At 44.3% G+C, this 18466-nt stretch overlaps 1 protein-coding gene across 4 annotated transcripts in view; it reads right to left on the bottom strand.

Moving 5' to 3' along the window:
* Positions 1-18466, bottom strand: part of LOC126416402 (excitatory amino acid transporter) — a 444232-nt gene that overhangs the window by 145156 nt on the left and 280610 nt on the right. For all 4 annotated transcript variants that reach the window (XM_050084097.1, XM_050084096.1, XM_050084095.1 and 1 more), the window contains one exon: positions 7101-7226. In XM_050084097.1, the coding sequence (XP_049940054.1) occupies positions 7101-7226 (126 nt within the window). The remainder of the gene's footprint in view (positions 1-7100; positions 7227-18466) is intronic.

Genomic DNA, 18466 nt, shown 5'->3' with positions numbered 1-18466 from the left:
AATCAACATGGATTCCGGAAACAGCGATCATGTGAGACCCAACTCGCTTTATTTGTTCATGAGACCCAGAAAATATTAGATACAGGCTCCCAGGTGGATGCCATTTTCCTTGACTACCGGAAGGCGTTCGATACAGTTCCGCACTGTCGCCTGATAAACAAAGTAAGAGCCTGCGGAATATCAAACAAGCTGTGTGGCTGGATTGAAGAGTTTTTAGCAAACAGAACACAGCATGTTGTTCTCAATGTAGAGACGCCTACAGACGTTAAAGTAACCTCAGGCGTGCCACAGGGGAATGTTATGGGACCATTGCTTTTCACAATATATATAAATGACCTAGTAGATAGTGTCGGAAGTTCCATGCGGCTTTTCGCGGATGATGCTGAAGTATACAGAAAAGTTGCAGCATTAGAAAATTGCAGCGAAATGCAGGAAGATCTGCAGTGGATAGGCACTTTGTGCAGGGAGTGGCAACTGGCCTTAAACATAGACAAATGTAATGTATTGCGAATACATAAGAAGAAGGATCCTTTATTGTATGATTATATGATAGCGGAACAAACACTGGTAGCAGTTACTTCTGTAAAATATCTGGGAGTATGCGTGCGGAACGATTTGAAGTGGAATGATCAAATAAAATTAATTGTTGGTAAGGTGGGTGCAAGGTTGAGGTTCATTGGGAGAGTCCTTAGAAAATGTAGTCCATCAACAAAGGAGGTGGCCTACAAAACACTCGTTCGGCCTATACTTGAGTATTGCTCATCAGTGTGGGATCCGTACCAGGTCGGGTTGATAGAGGAGATAGAGAAGATCCAAAGAAGAGCGGCGCGTTTCGTCACAGGGTTATTTGGTAAGTGTGATAGCGTTACGGAGATGTTTAGCAAACTCAAGTGGCAGACTCTGCAAGAGAGGCGCTCTGCATCGCGGTGTAGCTTGCTGTCCAGGTTTCGAGAGGGTGCATTTCTGGATGAGGTATCGAATATATTGTTTTCCCCTACTTATACCTCTCGAGGAGATCACGAATGTAAAATTAGAGAGATTCGAGCGCGCACGGAGGCTTTCCGGCAGTCGTTCTTCCCGCAAACCATACGCCAGTGGAACAGGAAAGGGAGGTAATGACAGTGGCACGTAAAGTGCCCTCCGCCACACACCGTTGGGTGGCTTGCGGAGTATAAATGTAGATGTAGATGTAAGTCGCCGCCTATGGTGCTGCACAGAGCGGGCCGTCCTCCGAACTCCACGTTCTGTGAGGGGTCATGGACGTACAACACTTTGTCTCGCCTACTCCTGGCTTCATCGTCCTGCAACCTCTTTCCATAGATACTCCAACAGTGGCACACGAACGCGCGACCAGCTTTTCCGTTTATGAGACACTCATTCCCAGGCGCAAGTCATAGCAGCTACTGTTTTATCAAAGGAAGGAGTGAAATTTGGGTAAGAGACGGTGTGACTACCTCATAGCTTGACACGTCCACGGTATCGCTGGGCAGAATTGTCGTGAAATATGGTGTCAATGCGAGGTCATAAACCCACTTCACACCTGACATGAACATCGCATGTGTCGTCACCTTGCTGTTAGAAGCGTCTCCGAGCCCGAGGGTGACGTCGAGGGCTTCACGCATTTTAATCACTAGTGAGGAAGATTCTTTGTCGCAACGGGAAACAATTACAGAGTTTCAAGAAAGTGACTCATGAGTTGTGCAGTGGATATACAGGGTGGTCGGAAATTCCCGTTACAATTGGTTCACCGCTTACTTTAGCAACAGGCAGCAAAAGGTCATTATTCACAACGTTGATAACGGCTGTGATGTGGGATCTGAATGGGGTACTGTCAAGTGGGGGGTGCCCCAGGGATCAGTGTTGGGGCCCCTCATATTCCTTATTTATATAAATGATATGCCCTTGTAAGTAGGCTGGTAACGCCATGTAACGCTCTATATGAAAATCACTGACAATGCTGTGTGCAGTCTGTGGCTGGTTTGCATTGTTTGAATTGTCGCCATTGTAGTGTTGGGCAGTTGGATGTTAACAGCGCGTAGCGCTGCGCAGTTGGAGGTGAGCCGCCAGCAGTGGTGGATGTGGGGAGAGAAATGGCGGAGTTTTGAGAGCGGATGATCTGGATGTGTGTCCATCAGAGGCAGTAAATTTGTAAGACTGGATATCATGAACTGCTATATATATTATGACTTTTGAACACTATTAAGGTAAATACATTGTTTGTTCTCTGTCAAAATCTTTCATTTGCTAACTATGCCTATCAGTAGTTAGTGCCTTCAGTAGTTTGAATCTTTTATTTAGCTGGCAGTAGTGGCGCTCGTTGTATTGCAGTAGTTCGAGAAACGAAGATTTTTGTGAGGTAAGTGATTTGTGAAAGGTATAGGTTAATGTCAGTCAGGACCATTCTTTTGTAGGGATTATTGAAAGTCAAATTGCGTTGCGCTAAAAATATTGTGTGTCAGTTTAGTGTTGATCAGAATAGGTAAAGAGCGAAATGTCTGAGTACGTTCAGTTCTGCTCAGCTGTTTGAAAATCAAATAATGTAACAGGTTATCATCACAGTAATTCATTAATTTTTCTAAGGGGAGGTTTCACCCTATAGTATTACATTAACTCTAAAATATTTCAGTTTGCTGATGACACTACCTTGGTAGTAAAGGATGTTGTGTGCAACGTTGGCTCGGTTTCAAATAGTGCAGTACATGCCCTAAGTTCGTGGCTTGTAGAAAATAAACTAACGTTAAATCACAGTAAAACTCAATTTTTACAGTTTCTAACACACAATTCAATAATACCTGAGGTTTTAATTTCACAGAACGGGCATATGATTAGTGAAACAGAACAGTCCAAATTTCTAGGTATTCAGATAGATAGTAAGCTGTCGTGGAAAGCCCATATTCAGGATCTTGTTCAAAGATTTAATACTGCTATTTTTACTATTCGAACGGTATCAAGAGTGAGTGATACATCAACACGAAAATTAGTCTACTTTTCTTATTTTCACTCGGTTATGTCGTATGGTGTTATATTTTGGGGTAACTCTTCCCATTCTATAATGATATTTTTGACTCAGAAACGGGAGGTTCGGACAATAAGAGGTGAGAGTTCACGAACCTCTTGCCGACCTCTGTTCACGCGTCTGGGTATTTTGACATTGGCCTCTCAATATGTGTATTCCTTATTGTCGTTTCTTGTTACCAACGTTACTTTATTCTCAAGAATAAGCAACTTTCACTCGGTTAATACTCGGCAGAAATCAAACCTGCATTTGGATCGGACTTCCTTAACTCTTGTGCAATAAGGTGTGCGGTATACTGCTGTAGCCATTTTCAATAAGCTGCCACTCGAATTCAAAAATCTTAGCAGTAATCCACGCGGTTCCAAATCGAAATTTGAAGAGTTTCCTCATGGGTCAATCCTCCTATTCTGTCGAGGAGTTCTTTGAAAAATTAAGCTGATTCTTATTGTATTGCTGATGGCGTTTACTTAAACTTATGGACTGACTTTTTTCAGGTTCATGAACATTTATTTTTATCTGTTATTACTTTTATATTGTAATTTCATGTACTGACATGTTCCATGACCTTGGAGATTTGCTCCTCAATTGGTCCTACGGAACTTGACGTGTAAACAAAAATAAAAAAATAAACAAACGTCTAGGACTTTTAGAGGGTAGTGAGTACAGAACATTTTGAATAGGAACCCATATCCGGAATCGTATCGTTTCCATTCTACGACTGTCTATTTAGGGCAAGAGAAACGTCTCAGAGTTCCCTGTCCTGGTATGCAACAGGGTAGACACGATGACGTGTACTGCGTCAAACGATCCCCAGATGTTACTTATTGTCTGCTTTGCTGTGAGACCGAGTCAATACTTGTGCATCACCGATAGAGGAAACATTGTACGGAATACATTTGCGGAATGCACAAACATGCTCCTTGTGTATGGCGAAGCTGGAGGTAACGGAAGAGCTGCTAGTCGGCTGTATCGCGAACGTTTTCCACACCGTCACACTCCATCGCACAAACTGTTTGCCCAAGTTACACAGCGGCTACGAGAAACGGGTACCTTCACCGTGAGGAGGCAGGACTGTGGTGCCAGAATGAGAATTTCACTCTGCAGCGGAATGTGCGCTGATATGAAACTTCCTGGCAGATTAAAACTGTATGCCGGACCGAGACTCGAACTCGGGACCTTTGCCTTTCGCAGGCAAGTCCTCTACCAACTGAGGTACCCAAGCACGACTCACGCCCCGTCCTCACAGCTTCACTACTGCCAGTACCTCGTCTCCTACCTTCCAAGCTCTCCTGCGAATCTTGCAGAACTAGCAGTCCTGAAAAAAAAAGGATATTGCGGAGACATGGCAAAGGTCCAGAGTTCGAGTCTCGGTCCGACACATAGTTTTAATCTGCCAGGAAGTTTCAGGACTGTGGTCCTCCACGGCGACGCCGAACTCCCGAATTTGAAGAAGGTGTACTGCGTCGCATTGAAGGTAGCTCGTCAATGAGTTCGCGAACAATTGCGCGTGCAATGGCTGTTAGTCACAGTACCATCTTGGACGTCCTGCAAGAGCAACAATTACATCCGTACCACTTACAAAGGGTACACGCTATGGGTCCCGCAGACTTTCCACAACGCGTCGCCTTCTGCACACGGTTCCTGCACCGTTACATCGACGCGCCCCTGTTTCCACGTCGAGTTCTCGTCACAGATGAATGTAGGTTCACAAGGGATTGTGTTCTCAATGCTCGAAATAGCAATGTCTAGGGGGACGAAAACCCTCATGCCACGCATGTTCAGGGATTTCAAGACAGGTTTAGAATTAACGTGTGGGCAGATATTCTGGACTGTCATGTGATTGGACCATACCTCTTTCCATCCAAGCTCACGGGCTCCGCATACGTAGTCTTCCTACGACGCGTAATGGACCCGTTCTTGGAAGCTGTGCCACTGAATATCCGTCAGGAAATTTGGTTTCAGCATCATGGAGCACCACCTCGCTTTTCACTGGCTGTCCAGAGACATCTCAACAGACGGTATGGAGAATGTTGGATAGGCCGTGGTGGTCCAACCGCGTGACCGCCACGATCGCCGGATTTAACCCGTGTGGACTACTACTTGTGGGGTCGTATGAAGAGCCTAAGTTATGGGACACCTGTAGAGACAGAGGAATATCTGCTGGCACGAGTTCTGGCCGCTGCACAAGACACTGAAGAGACACCAGGTGGGATGGAGACAGTGTGCCAGAACATGCTTCCTAGCTGTAATGTGTGTAACAACGCTGGTGGTCGCCACATCGAGCCGAGGTTGTGATACATCGGTACGTTGCGGCTGGTGCCGTAGATGCTGGGTTTTGTTGTTGTCGACTAATGTAAACCATAAGGTGTAAGTTGTAATGAAAATGCGTAAGTAATAACGTAAGGAGTCAGTATTCTTTTCAAATGAATTGCAACAATTGTAATGGATCACGCCTAAGCACATTCCTCACGTACAGGGGCGGATCCAGGATCTCGGTCAGGGGGGGCATATTTTTTGGTACCTTCCTTCCAAAAAATTAATTCCAAATAAAAGCATTAATACTCTATATACGGCCCCCATATATATATATATATATATATATATATATATATATATATATATATAATACTCTGCTTTTAGTTTAATTGTGTATCGCTATGTGTTAAGGGTGTTTAATGAAATAACTTACTGCATTACCTAAAAAATATTCTTCAAATACGACACGTGCACTTGAAAAACTCCGTGTTTGTCTGCTAATGTAAAATAATGTATAAAAATGCTAATGTTCGTTTCCATTCTGAAATTTTCGAAATTAGTTCACCAATTGATTTCATATGACAGAACGTTGCCATCGAATTCGCGCATGTGTTTATACGCAGCAATGACGATACGACTGCGAAAAATTATAATAGGGTATTTGACTGTGTTAAGGGAATCATCTTATATTGTTAATTACGTCAGTACCTGTTTTAATCTGCTGTCCGTAACATTTATATTCTTACTGTATGAGAGAATGGATTGTGAATGAATCCACAGACGTTATTTTCGTGTACATTATTACATTTGGCTCATTAATGTTTGTTCACATTCCCCATCAAAAGTGAGAAGAAAGCCAAAATGGGGGAGAAGCGTTCATCCAGATCGAAAACGTGCAATTGCAGAATAAAAGGAACTGTCGTAAGGTTCTCACTATTTGCAACTAATGAGAATATTTTCAAACATTCCTTCGGTGTTCATCGCTTAATTATCAACACCATCTCTTTGCAAATTGCCACTAGAAACAAAATCTTACATACGCACTGCAGGGAAAGTGCTGAAAAAGGGACACAGATCGCTCATGCCTCAGCGAATATTATCATTTTATTCGTAAGTATAGTTGTTTCTTCTGTAGTTTATTCACTAAATGGAAGAGGCTTCAAGGTCTCTTTTTGAATTGTTACATCAAACTGCGTGCCATTGTTTACATCTTCGACTTCAAGTAAAACATACTAGACAGGCCGTAAAGCAGTCGGAAAAAAAAGATCGGTCACGCACCGGTAGGAGGGGGGGGGGGCAATTGCCCCCATTCCCCCCCCCCCCCCCCCCCATCCTCTGGATCCGCCCCTGCTCACGTGGGTGTTGGGGTGTTGGTGAGATAATCATCTGCATTGAAACTGTCGTAGAACGGAAACGATACGTTTCCGGACATGGGTTCCTGTTCAAAGTGTTATGCACTCACTACCTTCCACATGTCCTAGAAGTTTGTAACCAGAATTTCCGACCACTCTGTACATAACTAATCGACAAAACCAAAAATTCACCAATCATAACTATGAACTCTGGGAACAAATGGAGTAAGCTGGCTCAACGAAAACTGAGGTATTTGACCATCTGCCAGATGCAGGCGTACTGCCGCTTAAGGTTAGTGAAAGGAAAATACTTTAGTAGAAAAAACTTGTAGTCATCGCCAGCATGCAATGTGGAAGGAAACCAACGCAAACCTTAAAGAATAATCAAAGCATCAGGAAACAATAAATAAATGGAAAGAAATAAAGCTGGAGTGCGGTCTTTGTTTAGAAACGAACAGAAGTGGTGCGGCACGTACCTGCGATGAGGCTGGCGATGATGAGGGGCAGGATCATCAGCTTGAGCAGGCGCATGACCAGCTCTCCAGGGTACGCCACCAGCATCACAGCGTCCAGCCCCAGCTGGAGCGGTCGCAGCGAGAAGCCTGCAACAGCGCCACGGCGACAGCACCGTTACACCACAGAACTGTTGATATTGTTAAAGATACCGAGAATCCTATACATTTATATTTAAAAAATACCATTATCGTATCTCGATACATCGGAAAAAGTACCCGTGTATCGATATACGGAGGAAATAAATTCGACGTACCTGCCTATAAAACTATCGACTGCGTATTGTAAACACACTGCCGGTGTTAGAGCTGTATATTTAAGTACTGATTTAGTATTAGATATTCTGTAAATCAACAAGCTAGCAGCCTACCTACCCCCTCCCCCCCCCCCTCCCGAGCAAGAAATGAAAGGAAAACTACAGACGTTAATGATTGGCGATAACCATTCTGCTAACAATGGTAACAGCATGTAGTAGTATGGTATTCTGCCTTACAGCAGGTCTTGTCATGGGTTAAGCCTCTTCCACTTCTGTCTGTCCATAGCCAGTCTTTCCATTTCTGTATATTTATCTCCTTTGATATTGTCCAGCATTTGATATCTTCTTTTTCCTCTTCCCCTCCACCATTCCTTCTATTCCTTCCTTCAATAAATAGTCCCTCCTCAAACAATGTTCAATCGAGTTCCGTTTTCTCTTTCTGATGACTTTCAGCATGTTTCTTTCTTCTCCAACTTTTCTTATTACTTCCTCATTCCTTACTCGGTCTTCCCATTTCACTTTTTCCATTTTTCTCCATATCCACATCTCCAATGCCTCCAATCTTCTTTCATCTTCCTTCCTCAATGTCCAAAAAAATGGCTCTGAGCACTATGGGACTTAACATCTGAGGTCATCAGTCCCCTAGAACTTAGAACTACTTAAACCTGACTAACCTAAGGACATGACACACATCCATGCCCGAGGCAGGATTCGAACCCGCGACCGCAGCGGTCGCGCAGTTCCAGACTGTACCGCCTAGAACCGCTCGACCACCCCGACCGGCTCAATGTCTGGGTCTGCGCATCATATAGTGCAACGCTCAAGATGTAACATTTGGCAAGTTTTTCCCTCATATTTGTATAGTGGTCAACAAAGTAATTTCTGTTTCCTCTTGAATCCTCCTTTTGCCATTGCAATTCTTTTCCTAATTTCTGTTGAGCAATACATATCATCGATTATTACACTTCCCAAGTAATTGAAGTTACTCACTTGCTCTATTTCCTCTATTTCTTCTCTCCCATCTGACACAGTCAAAAGCCTTCTCAAGATCAATTTCTCCCCTATCATTCTCAGTAGCCCAATAGCATCTCCAGTTCCCACTCCTCGCCTGAAACCAAATCGTTCATCTCCTATTACGCAATTCAGCTTTCCATACAACCTCCTGTTGAGTGTCCTCAGCAAGACTTTGGTTGCATCCGATATCAGGCTCGCTGTTCTATGTTCCTCACACTTTTTTCTGTTCTTTTTCTTTTCTATTAGTATTAAGATACTTTCTGTAAAGTCCTTTGGTCATTTTCGTGTCATGTATATTTGATTACACAATTCAACCAACCCCCTTTTCCCTTCTATCTCAAATGACTTTAACAATTCCACAGTAATCTCATCGATTCCCATTGCCTTTCCATTTTTCATCTCCTTCGCAGATTCTTCAATCTCACTAGTTAGTATAGCATTTCCTTTGTCATCATCTCCAACTTTATCTTCTTCTTCTAACCCTAGGTCTTCTTCACTTGGTCGGCTGTCTGCAGCGTATAGCCATTTATATATTCTTCCCATCTTCTCATTATTTCTTGGGACTCACGCACCATTTTACCGTGTGCTGCCTCTACTTCCTTTAGTTCATTGTTGTTTCTCTTTTCCCTGAATGTCAAACAGCATGTAAGTGGCACAATAAAAGACGTCCGATAGGTCCATCTTTCGGTTTTGTCACCTATCGGATTTGTCCGGAACACTTCACGCCGACTTCCCTGTTTTTTCAGTTCTGCAAAAGTTGTTTTTTATCGCAACTGGTGTGCTGTTCCTTCACATCGGAAATCTCGTTGTACCATTCAGACTGCCACCCCCTCATCTCACCCCCCTCGCCAATCAATCGGTGTTGTTCTTTTGTGCCACATATGCTTGCTTCAGACAGTCAAAGAGAAAGATTGGAATTGACGAAAGCTCAAGAAGTAGTAAGACTGCTTAACACAATGAAAGTAAAATTATGTCTTACTACAATTTCAAAATAATTTCAAATACACTCCTGGAAATGGAAAAAAGAACACATTGACACCGGTGTGTCAGACCCACCATACTTGCTCCGGACACTGCGAGAGGGCTGTACAAGCAATGATCACACGCACGGCACAGCGGACACACCAGGAACCGCGGTGTTGGCCGTCGAATGGCGCTAGCTGCGCAGCATTTGTGCACCGCCGCCGTCAGTGTCAGCCAGTTTGCCGTGGCATACGGAGCTCCATCGCAGTCTTTAACACTGGTAGCATGCCGCGACAGCGTGGACGTGAACCGTATGTGCAGTTGACGGACTTTGAGCGAGGGCGTATAGTGGGCATGCGGGAGGCCGGGTGGACATACCGCCGAATTGCTCAACACGTGGGGCGTGAGGTCTCCACAGTACATCGATGATGTCGCCAGTGGTCGGCGGAAGGTGCACGTGCCCGTCGACCTGGGACCGGACCGCAGCGACGCACGGATGCACGCCAAGACCGTAGGATCCTACGTAGTGCCGTAGGGGACCGCACCGCCACTTCCCAGCAAATTAGGGACACTGTTGCTCCTGGGGTATCGGCGAGGACCATTCGCAACCGTCTCCATGAAGCTGGGCTACGGTCCCGCACACCGTTAGGCCGTCTTCCGCTCACGCCCCAACATCGTGCAGCCCGCCTCCAGTGGTGTCGCGACAGGCGTGAATGGAGGGACGAATGGAGACGTGTCGTCTTCAGCGATGAGAGTCGCTTCTGCCTTGGTGCCAATGATGGTCGTATGCGTGTTTGGCGCCGTGCAGGTGAGCGCCACAATCAGGACTGCATACGACCGAGGCACACAGGGCCAACACCCGGCATCATGGTGTGGGGAGCGATCTCCTACACTGGCCGTACACCACTGGTGATCGTCGAGGGGACACTGAATAGTGCACGGTACATCCAAACCGTCATCGAACCCATCGTCTACCATTCCTAGACCGGCAAGGGAACTTGCTGTTCCAACAGGACAATGCACGTCCGCATGTATCCCGTGCCACCCAACGTCCTCTAGAAGGTGTAAGTCAACTACCCTGGCCAGCAAGATCTCCGGATCTGTCCCCCATTGAGCATGTTTGGAACTGGATGAAGCGTCGTCTCACGCGGTCTGCACGTCCAGCACGAACGCTGGTCCAACTGAGGCGCCAGGTGGAAATGGCATGGCAAGCCGTTCCACAGGACTACATCCAGCATCTCTACGATCGTCTCCATGGGAGAATAGCAGCCTGCATTGCTGCGAAAGGTGGATATACACTGTACTAGTGCCGACATTGTGCATGCTCTGTTGCCTGTGTCTATGTGCCTGTGGTTCTGTCAGTGTGATCATGTGATGTATCTGACCCCAGGAATGTGTCAATAAAGTTTCCCCTTCCTGGGACAATGAATTCACGGTGTTCTTATTTCAATTTCCAGGAGTGTATTTTCCGAAAAATGTGAGAGAATATAATATAAAATAAAAATATCGCTAGACGATATCACCGTTTTGATGTCTATGTATCAGTGGAAGATATATGATTGTTTTTGGAAAAAATAAAGATATTTAATCAACAGCTCTTGTACACCACCAGTATTAACGGAGCAACGTACACGTTTCAGAAGAGCATGAGCTGCACAATGGCGTCATCTCGGCTGTGGCTAAGCCATTTCTACTCAATATGTTTACTGCTAGTTCAACAATGTATTATGGATTATTTCTGTGCAGTCTGGAAATAAGAGGGCGATACGGACAGTATTTCAGCTCTGAGGGCGTGTCGTGATTTGTCCCTGGATAGGTCAGTCGGTACATTAATTGGATACGAAAAACAATGATCTGCGTTCGATTCCCAATCGGGTACATTGTTTTAATCTGTTAGCAACACTGAAAACAACACAAACTCCAATATGTGGGAAATATTAATTCTGGTGATCTAAAATTCTGACATCGGTCTCAATTGGGCACTGAAATGAATTCAATGGCAAGTAAAAACGTGTGCCGGATCGGGACTCGAACCCGAATATCCCGCTTTACGCGAGTGCCCACCTTAATCCCTTCGGCTATCCGTGTATGCCTCATGATGCTGGACTGTCGCAGGAGTTCAGGAGAGAGAGAGAGAGAGAGAGAGAGAGAGAGAGAGAGAGAGAGAGGGGGAGAGAATCTGAAATGATCTTATAGTCGTCAAGCCGTATATATTTATGTATGTGTGGTGTCTGTTCTTTCGGACTGCAAACGCAGTCTCCCTCCTGGACCCCTACGGGAATCTAGCCTGATGCTGCGCACAATGAGTATAGTGGACAGGGGTCGCTAAGTCATTAGTGTGGGACAAGGTGGGAATTCGGATCGAAGGGAAAGTATGCACTGATAGCCGAAGTTGGCCATTTGCGCAAAGTTGGAAATCCGGATTGGAGTCCTGGTCCGACCCAAGTTTCCGCTTGTCACTGAATTCATTGAAATGGCCAATTGCAGATGATCTCAGAATTTATATCATTTTTTAGTATATATGCGGCTTCAGGATCAAGAATGGTGTCTTTCGAACACTGTCGAAAGAACAGACAGGCGTATATATACACTACTGGCCATTAAATTTGCTACAATAAGAAGAAATGCAGATGACAAACAGGTATTCATTGGACAAATATATTATACTAGAACTGACATGTGATTACATTTTCACGCAATTTGGGTGCACAGATCCTGAGAAATCAGTACCCAGAACAACAACCTCTGGCCGTAATAACGGCCTTGATACGCCTGGGTATTGAGTCAAACAGAGCTTGGATGGAGTGTACAGGTACAGCTGCCCATGGAGTTTCAACACGATACCACAGTTCATCAAGAGTAGTGACTGGCGTATTGTGACGAGCCAGTTGCTGGGCCACCATTGACCAGACGTTTTCAGTTGGTGAGAGATCTGGAAAATGTGCTGGCCAAGGCAGCAGTTGAACATTTTCTGTATCCAGCAATGCCCGTACAGGACCTGCCACATGCGGTCGTGCATTATCCTGCTGAAATGTAGGGTTTCGCAGGGATCGAATGAAGGGTAGAGCCACGGGTCGTAACACATCTGAAATGTAACGTCGACTGTTCAAAGTGCCGTCAATGCGAACAAGAGGTGACCGAGACGTGTAACCAATGGCACCCCATACCATCACGCCGGGTGATACGCCAGTATGGCGCTGACGAATACACGCTTCCAATGTGCGCTCACCGCGATGTCGCCAAACACGGATGCGACAATCATGATGCTGTAAACAGAACCTGGATTCATCCGAAAAAATGACGTTTTGCCATTCGTGCACCCATGTTCGTCGTTGAGTACACCATCGCAGGCGCTTCTGTCTGTGATACAGCGTCAAGGGTAACCGCAGCCCTGGTCTCCGAGCTGATAGTCCATGCTGCTGGAAACGTCGTCGAACCGTTCGTGCAGATGGTTGTTGTCTTGCAAACGTCCCCATCTGTTGACTCAGGGATCGAGACGTGGCTGCACGATCCGTTACAGCCATGCGGATAAGATGCCTGTCATCTCGACTGCTAGTGATACGAGGCCGTTGGGATCCAGCACGGCGTTCCGCATTACCCTCCTGAACCCACCGATTCCATATTCTGCTAACAGTCATTGGATCTCGACCAACGCGAGCAGCAATGTCGCGATACGATAATCCGCACGATAAACCTTTATCGAAGTCGGAAACGTGATGGTACGCATTTCTCCTCCTTACACGAGGCATCACGACAACGTTTCACAAGGCAACGCCTGTCAACTGCTGTTTTGTGTATGAGAAATCGGTTGGAAACTTTCCTCATGTCAGCCCGTTGTAGGTGTCGCCACCGGCGCCAACCTTGTGTGAATGGTCTGAAAAGCTAATCATTTGCATATCACAGCATCTACTTCCTGTCGGTTAAATTTCGCGTCTGTAGCACGTTATCTTCGTGGTGTAGTAATTTTAATGGCCATTAGTGTACATATTTAATCGTTTCGGTATCAATAAAGTCCTGTAAAAACGCAGAAAATATTCATTGGAGTAGAATGAGATTCCCAACATCACGTTCATTAATTCATTCTTATCGTTTATTATATCACGACACATTCTGTATGCTCATGTAATTTGATGAACAAGCGCCTTCCCAGTTACCTAATTCCTTTTTGTCTTCCTCAATGCAAGGACTATATTGGGTCTCTCTCCTAAGAGTCATCAGTAGCATGATCTCTGGTTTTTCAGCGGATATTTGCAATTTATTTCTTGGATTGTGTAGCAGATGTCAGCCAAAACAAATAGCGCTCATCGCGTATTTCATGCGAGTCCTGTGTCGAAAAGCATCGGTTTGTTTCCTTTTACAAACAAACTGATGTTTAAAGCGGAATTTTACGTGCCCATTCGATAGAACGGGCCAAGATTAGTCTACTTCGATATTCGATTGACCGATCTCTTTACAGGATAGTGAAACACGAAGAATAAACAGCAATCCAGCAGCGATTCAGATATCGATCGAACGAATATCTAACTAGACTCTCTAGCGCTCTATCGAAAGGGCATATAAAATTTTGATCTGAAAATAATTTTGTTTGTAATGGGAAACAAATCGACGATCTCTGTTGTCACTGGGCATTGTGTGAAAGACGTGACGAAGAGTAATTGTTTAGGCTGACTTCAGCTACGCAATGCAAAGACAATATTTCAAATACTTTATCATTCAAAATTACAGTGATAATATTTTGTGGAACAATTAATGAAGTTGGTAACTGAGATGTATCTAACCTGAGATAATATTATCTGTGAACCTCTGTTGTATCTTATTCTTAGCAATCAGATCATTTCAAATAGTCCTGATAACAACTTTAGATTGTCTTTTTCATCGACGGGTCATAGACTTAGCGCGTAAGCTTCATTCGCCAATGTCGGTGCCATTTTATAATTTTCACTGTACCATTCGTAATTTTAATAGTGATTCATTATTCATAAATTTGTTTTCGATATTTGTAATAGTTGGTTCCTTTCCCCATCTGCTTTGATTTAAAATTTGATGCGCAGTTTATTGAATTGTTTATGACGACTCGTTTGTTAATTCATCTGATGACGCCGCGATCAAGCGATAGTAGCTCCATCGCAAACCAGTTTAATATTAACATCGAGCCTGGATCTTTTGGTAACATAGTCCACCTTTCATGTTAATGCAAAAATGCAAACTGTACGTGTTGCTTCGACAGCTAATTCTCATATTTTTACTCGTCATCATAAAAGTAATCTAAATGAGATGGCGATTAGGAATAATGATTCCATTTTCTGGAATGCAATGGCAGTAACTCTAGAAATTTTATGTCCGATTTTAACGAAGAAATTAAATACTAACGCCAGGCTGCAGTAAGTTCAGAATTTTCTGTTAAAGTGGCTATCTCTCTAAATTAATATCCCTGCTAGTCCAATTACAAAATAATATCAAATAAAATAAATCATGCAACTCTGACGAGAGGTTAGTACAAATAGGCTCCTTGCCTGTTCCGATCTCAATCTGGCCACCTCTTCCATGACCTTCCACGTCTTTGTTTCCCTTGATTTTTTTGTTCACTGAAACGCCAAAGAAACTGGTATAGGCATGCGCATTCACATACAGATGTATGTAAACAAGCAGAATACGACGCTGCGTTCGGCAACGCCGATATAAGACAAGTGCCTGGCGTAGTTGTTAGCTAGGTTACTGCTGCTACAATTTCAGGTTATCAAGATTTAAGTAAGTTTGAACGTGGTGTTATAGTCAGCGCACGAGGGACGGGACACAGCATATCCGAAGTAGCAATGAAGTGGGGATTTTCCCGTACGACCATTTCACGACTGTATCACGAATATCAAGAATCCGGTAAAACATCAACTCTCCGACATTGCTGCGGCCGGAGAAAGGTTCTGCAAGAACGGGACCAACGACGACTGAAGAGAATCGTTCAACGTGACACAAGTGCAACCCTTCCGTAAACTGAAGAAAGTTTCAATGCTGGGCCATCAACATGTGTCAGCCTTCGTACCATTCAACGAAACCATCATCGATACGGGCTGTAGGAGCAGAAGGCCCACTCTTGTGCCCTTGATGACTGCAAGTCACAAAGCTTTACTCCTCATCTGGGCCCATCAACACCGACATTGGACTGTTGATGACTGGAAACATGTTGCCTGGTCTGACGAATCTCGTTTTAAATTGTATCGAGCAGATGGACATGTAGGGGTATGGAGACAACGTCATGAATCCATGAACCCCGCATGTAAGCAGGGGACTGTTCAAGCTGGTGGAGGCTCTGTAAGGTGTGGGTCTGTGCAGTTATAGTGATGTTGGACACCTGATATGCCTAGATACGTCTCTGACAGGTGACACGTACGTAAGGATCCTGTTTGACCACCTGCACCCATTCATGTGCATTACGCATTCCGACGTACTTGGACAATTCCAGCAGGACAATGCAACACCCTAGACGTCCAGAATTTCTACAGAGTGGATTCCGGAACACTCTTCTGAGTTTAAACACTTCCGCTGGCCACCAGACTCCCCAGACATGAACATTATTGAGCATATCTGGGATGCCTTGCAACGTGCTGTTCAGGAGAGCTCTCCACCCAATCGTGCTCTTACGGATTTATGAACAGCCCTGCAGGATTCATGGTGTCAGTTCCCTCCAGCACTACTTCAGACATTAGTCGAGTCCATGCCACGCCGTGTTGCGGCACTTCTGCGTGCTCGTGGAGGCCCTACACGATATTAAGCAAGTGTCCCAGTTTCTGTGGCCCTTCGGCGTAGTTAAGTACTTGTTTTGTTGCTCTTCCTTTTGTCATCCTATCTATATGTTCTAGACCTTATACCTCTCTTTATTTAACTAACTTGTTGACAGAATAAATTTCTAACCACTCTCTGTTGTCTTCATTCCTTATCTGATACCTCAGACTTCAATCATCCGCCCGTCTCATAAATTACATTTGATCAACTTGTATGCGCGTTTCATCCGGCTTCCGTAATATCCACGACTCTGAACCTTATTCAGTAGAGGTGTAATCATAATTCATGCAGTTTTATTTATTTTTCCGCAGTTTTCTGCCTGTTGGGCTTTGTATTGTACCACATATCATCTGATATTTCATTTCGTCTTTATATTTTCAAGTCGATAGCTTATGTTGCGAAAGAAGAAAATGAAGTACGAAACTTGTGCTAAAACTTTATTATTTAGCACTATCTTGCAACGTACAGGGTCTTCCGCTTTAAAGGAACAATCTGTGAGAAATATTGGAGTTTTACTTCTCAAATATTTGGCTTAGTTAATGTTTTACCCTCTGCATACAATCTTTTTTACTGTTGTAAAATTATTCGGTCGTCAATCACCAGGACCATGTTAATCCAGTTACCTGGTCCTGTTTTAATTACCGGTTGACGTTAGTTTTTCATTGTCTAACAGACTCAACATTATACAGGGTGATTCAAAAAGAATACCACAACTTTAGGAATTTAAAACTCTGCAACGACAAAAGGCAGAGCTAAGCATTACCTGTCGGCGAATTAAGGGAGCTATAAAGTTTCATTTAGTTGTACATTTGTTCGCCATTTCAGCCAATAAAGTTTTTGGTCCCTTTTTCTTCGAAGGTGCTACTGTAACTGGACTACAGTATCTGGAGATGTTAGAGAATTGGCTGTTCCCTCAGCTCGAACAAGAAGCACAACAATTCATATTTCAGCAGGATGGAGCGCCACCACATTGGCACTTATCTGTCCGTAACTACCTGAACGTCAACACCCGAGGCGATGGATCGGCCGCCAGGCAGCCCGTGACAGAGCACTTCATCACTGGCCTCCAAGAAGCCCTGACCTTACCCCCTGCGATTTTTCCTTATGGGGGTATGTTAAGGATATGGTGTTTCGGCCACCTCTCCCAGCCACCATGGATGATTTGAAACGAGAAATAACAGCAGCTATCCAAACTGTTACGCCTGATATGCTACAGAGAGTGTGGAACGAGTTGGAGTATCGGGTTGATATTGCTCGTGTGTCTGTAGGGGGCCATATTGAACAGCTCTGAACTTGTTTTTGAGTGAAAAAAAACCTTTTTAAATACTATTTGTAATGATGTATAACAGAAGGTTATATTATGTTTCTTTCATTAAATACACATTTTTAAAGTTGTGGTATTCTTTTTGAATTACCCTGTACACTGATTGGTAATAGAAATGCAACACCAGGAAGGATGGCTTATGGTGCGCCTGCAATACAGTTGGAAGAATACGGAGTGCGTAAATTAGTACACGAGCTTGTTTTTAAAGAAATTTAATAATAACTTCCCCCCCCTCCCCCTCCTCCCCCCCCCCCCCCCCCCATGAACCATAGACCATGCCGTTGGTGGGGAAGCTTGCGTGCCTCAGCGATACAGATAGCCGTACCATAGGTGCAACCACAACGGAGAGGTATCTGTTGAGAGACCAGACAAATTATGGTTCCTGAAGAGGGACAGCAACCTTTCCAGTACTTGCAGGGGCAACAATCTGGATGATTGACTGATCTGGACTTGTAACACTATCAAAAACGGCCTTGCTGTGCTAGTACTGCGAACGGCTGAAAGCAAGGGGAAACTACAGCCGTAATTTTTCCCGAGGACATGCAGCTTTACTGTATGGATAAATGATGATGGCCTCCTCTTGGGTAAAATATTCCGAAGGTAAAATAGTCCCGGGCGGGGACTACTCAGGAGGACGTCGTTATCAGGAGAAAGAAAACTGGCGTTCTACGGATCGGAGCGTGGAATGTCAGATCCCATAATCGGGCAGGTATGTTAGAAAATTTAACTTATCCATTTCCCTTTTTAAAGTTAGATATAGTGGGAATTAGAGAAGTTCGGTGGCAGGAGGAACAATACTTCTGTTCAAGTGAATACAGGGTTATAAATACAAAATCAAATAGGGGTAATGTAGGAGTAGGTTTAACAATGAATAGGAAAATAGGAATGCGGGTAAGCTATTACAAACAGCACAGCGAACGCATTGTTGTGGCCAAGATAGACACGAAGCCCACGCCTACTACAGTAGTACAAGTCTATGTGCCAACTAACTCTGC

Source organism: Schistocerca serialis, chromosome 8 (assembly GCF_023864345.2).
Source record: "Schistocerca serialis cubense isolate TAMUIC-IGC-003099 chromosome 8, iqSchSeri2.2, whole genome shotgun sequence".
NCBI lineage: Eukaryota > Metazoa > Arthropoda > Insecta > Orthoptera > Acrididae > Schistocerca > Schistocerca serialis.
The sequence above is the reverse complement of the archived record's forward strand: the minus strand, read 5'-3'. Positions and strand labels throughout refer to the sequence as shown.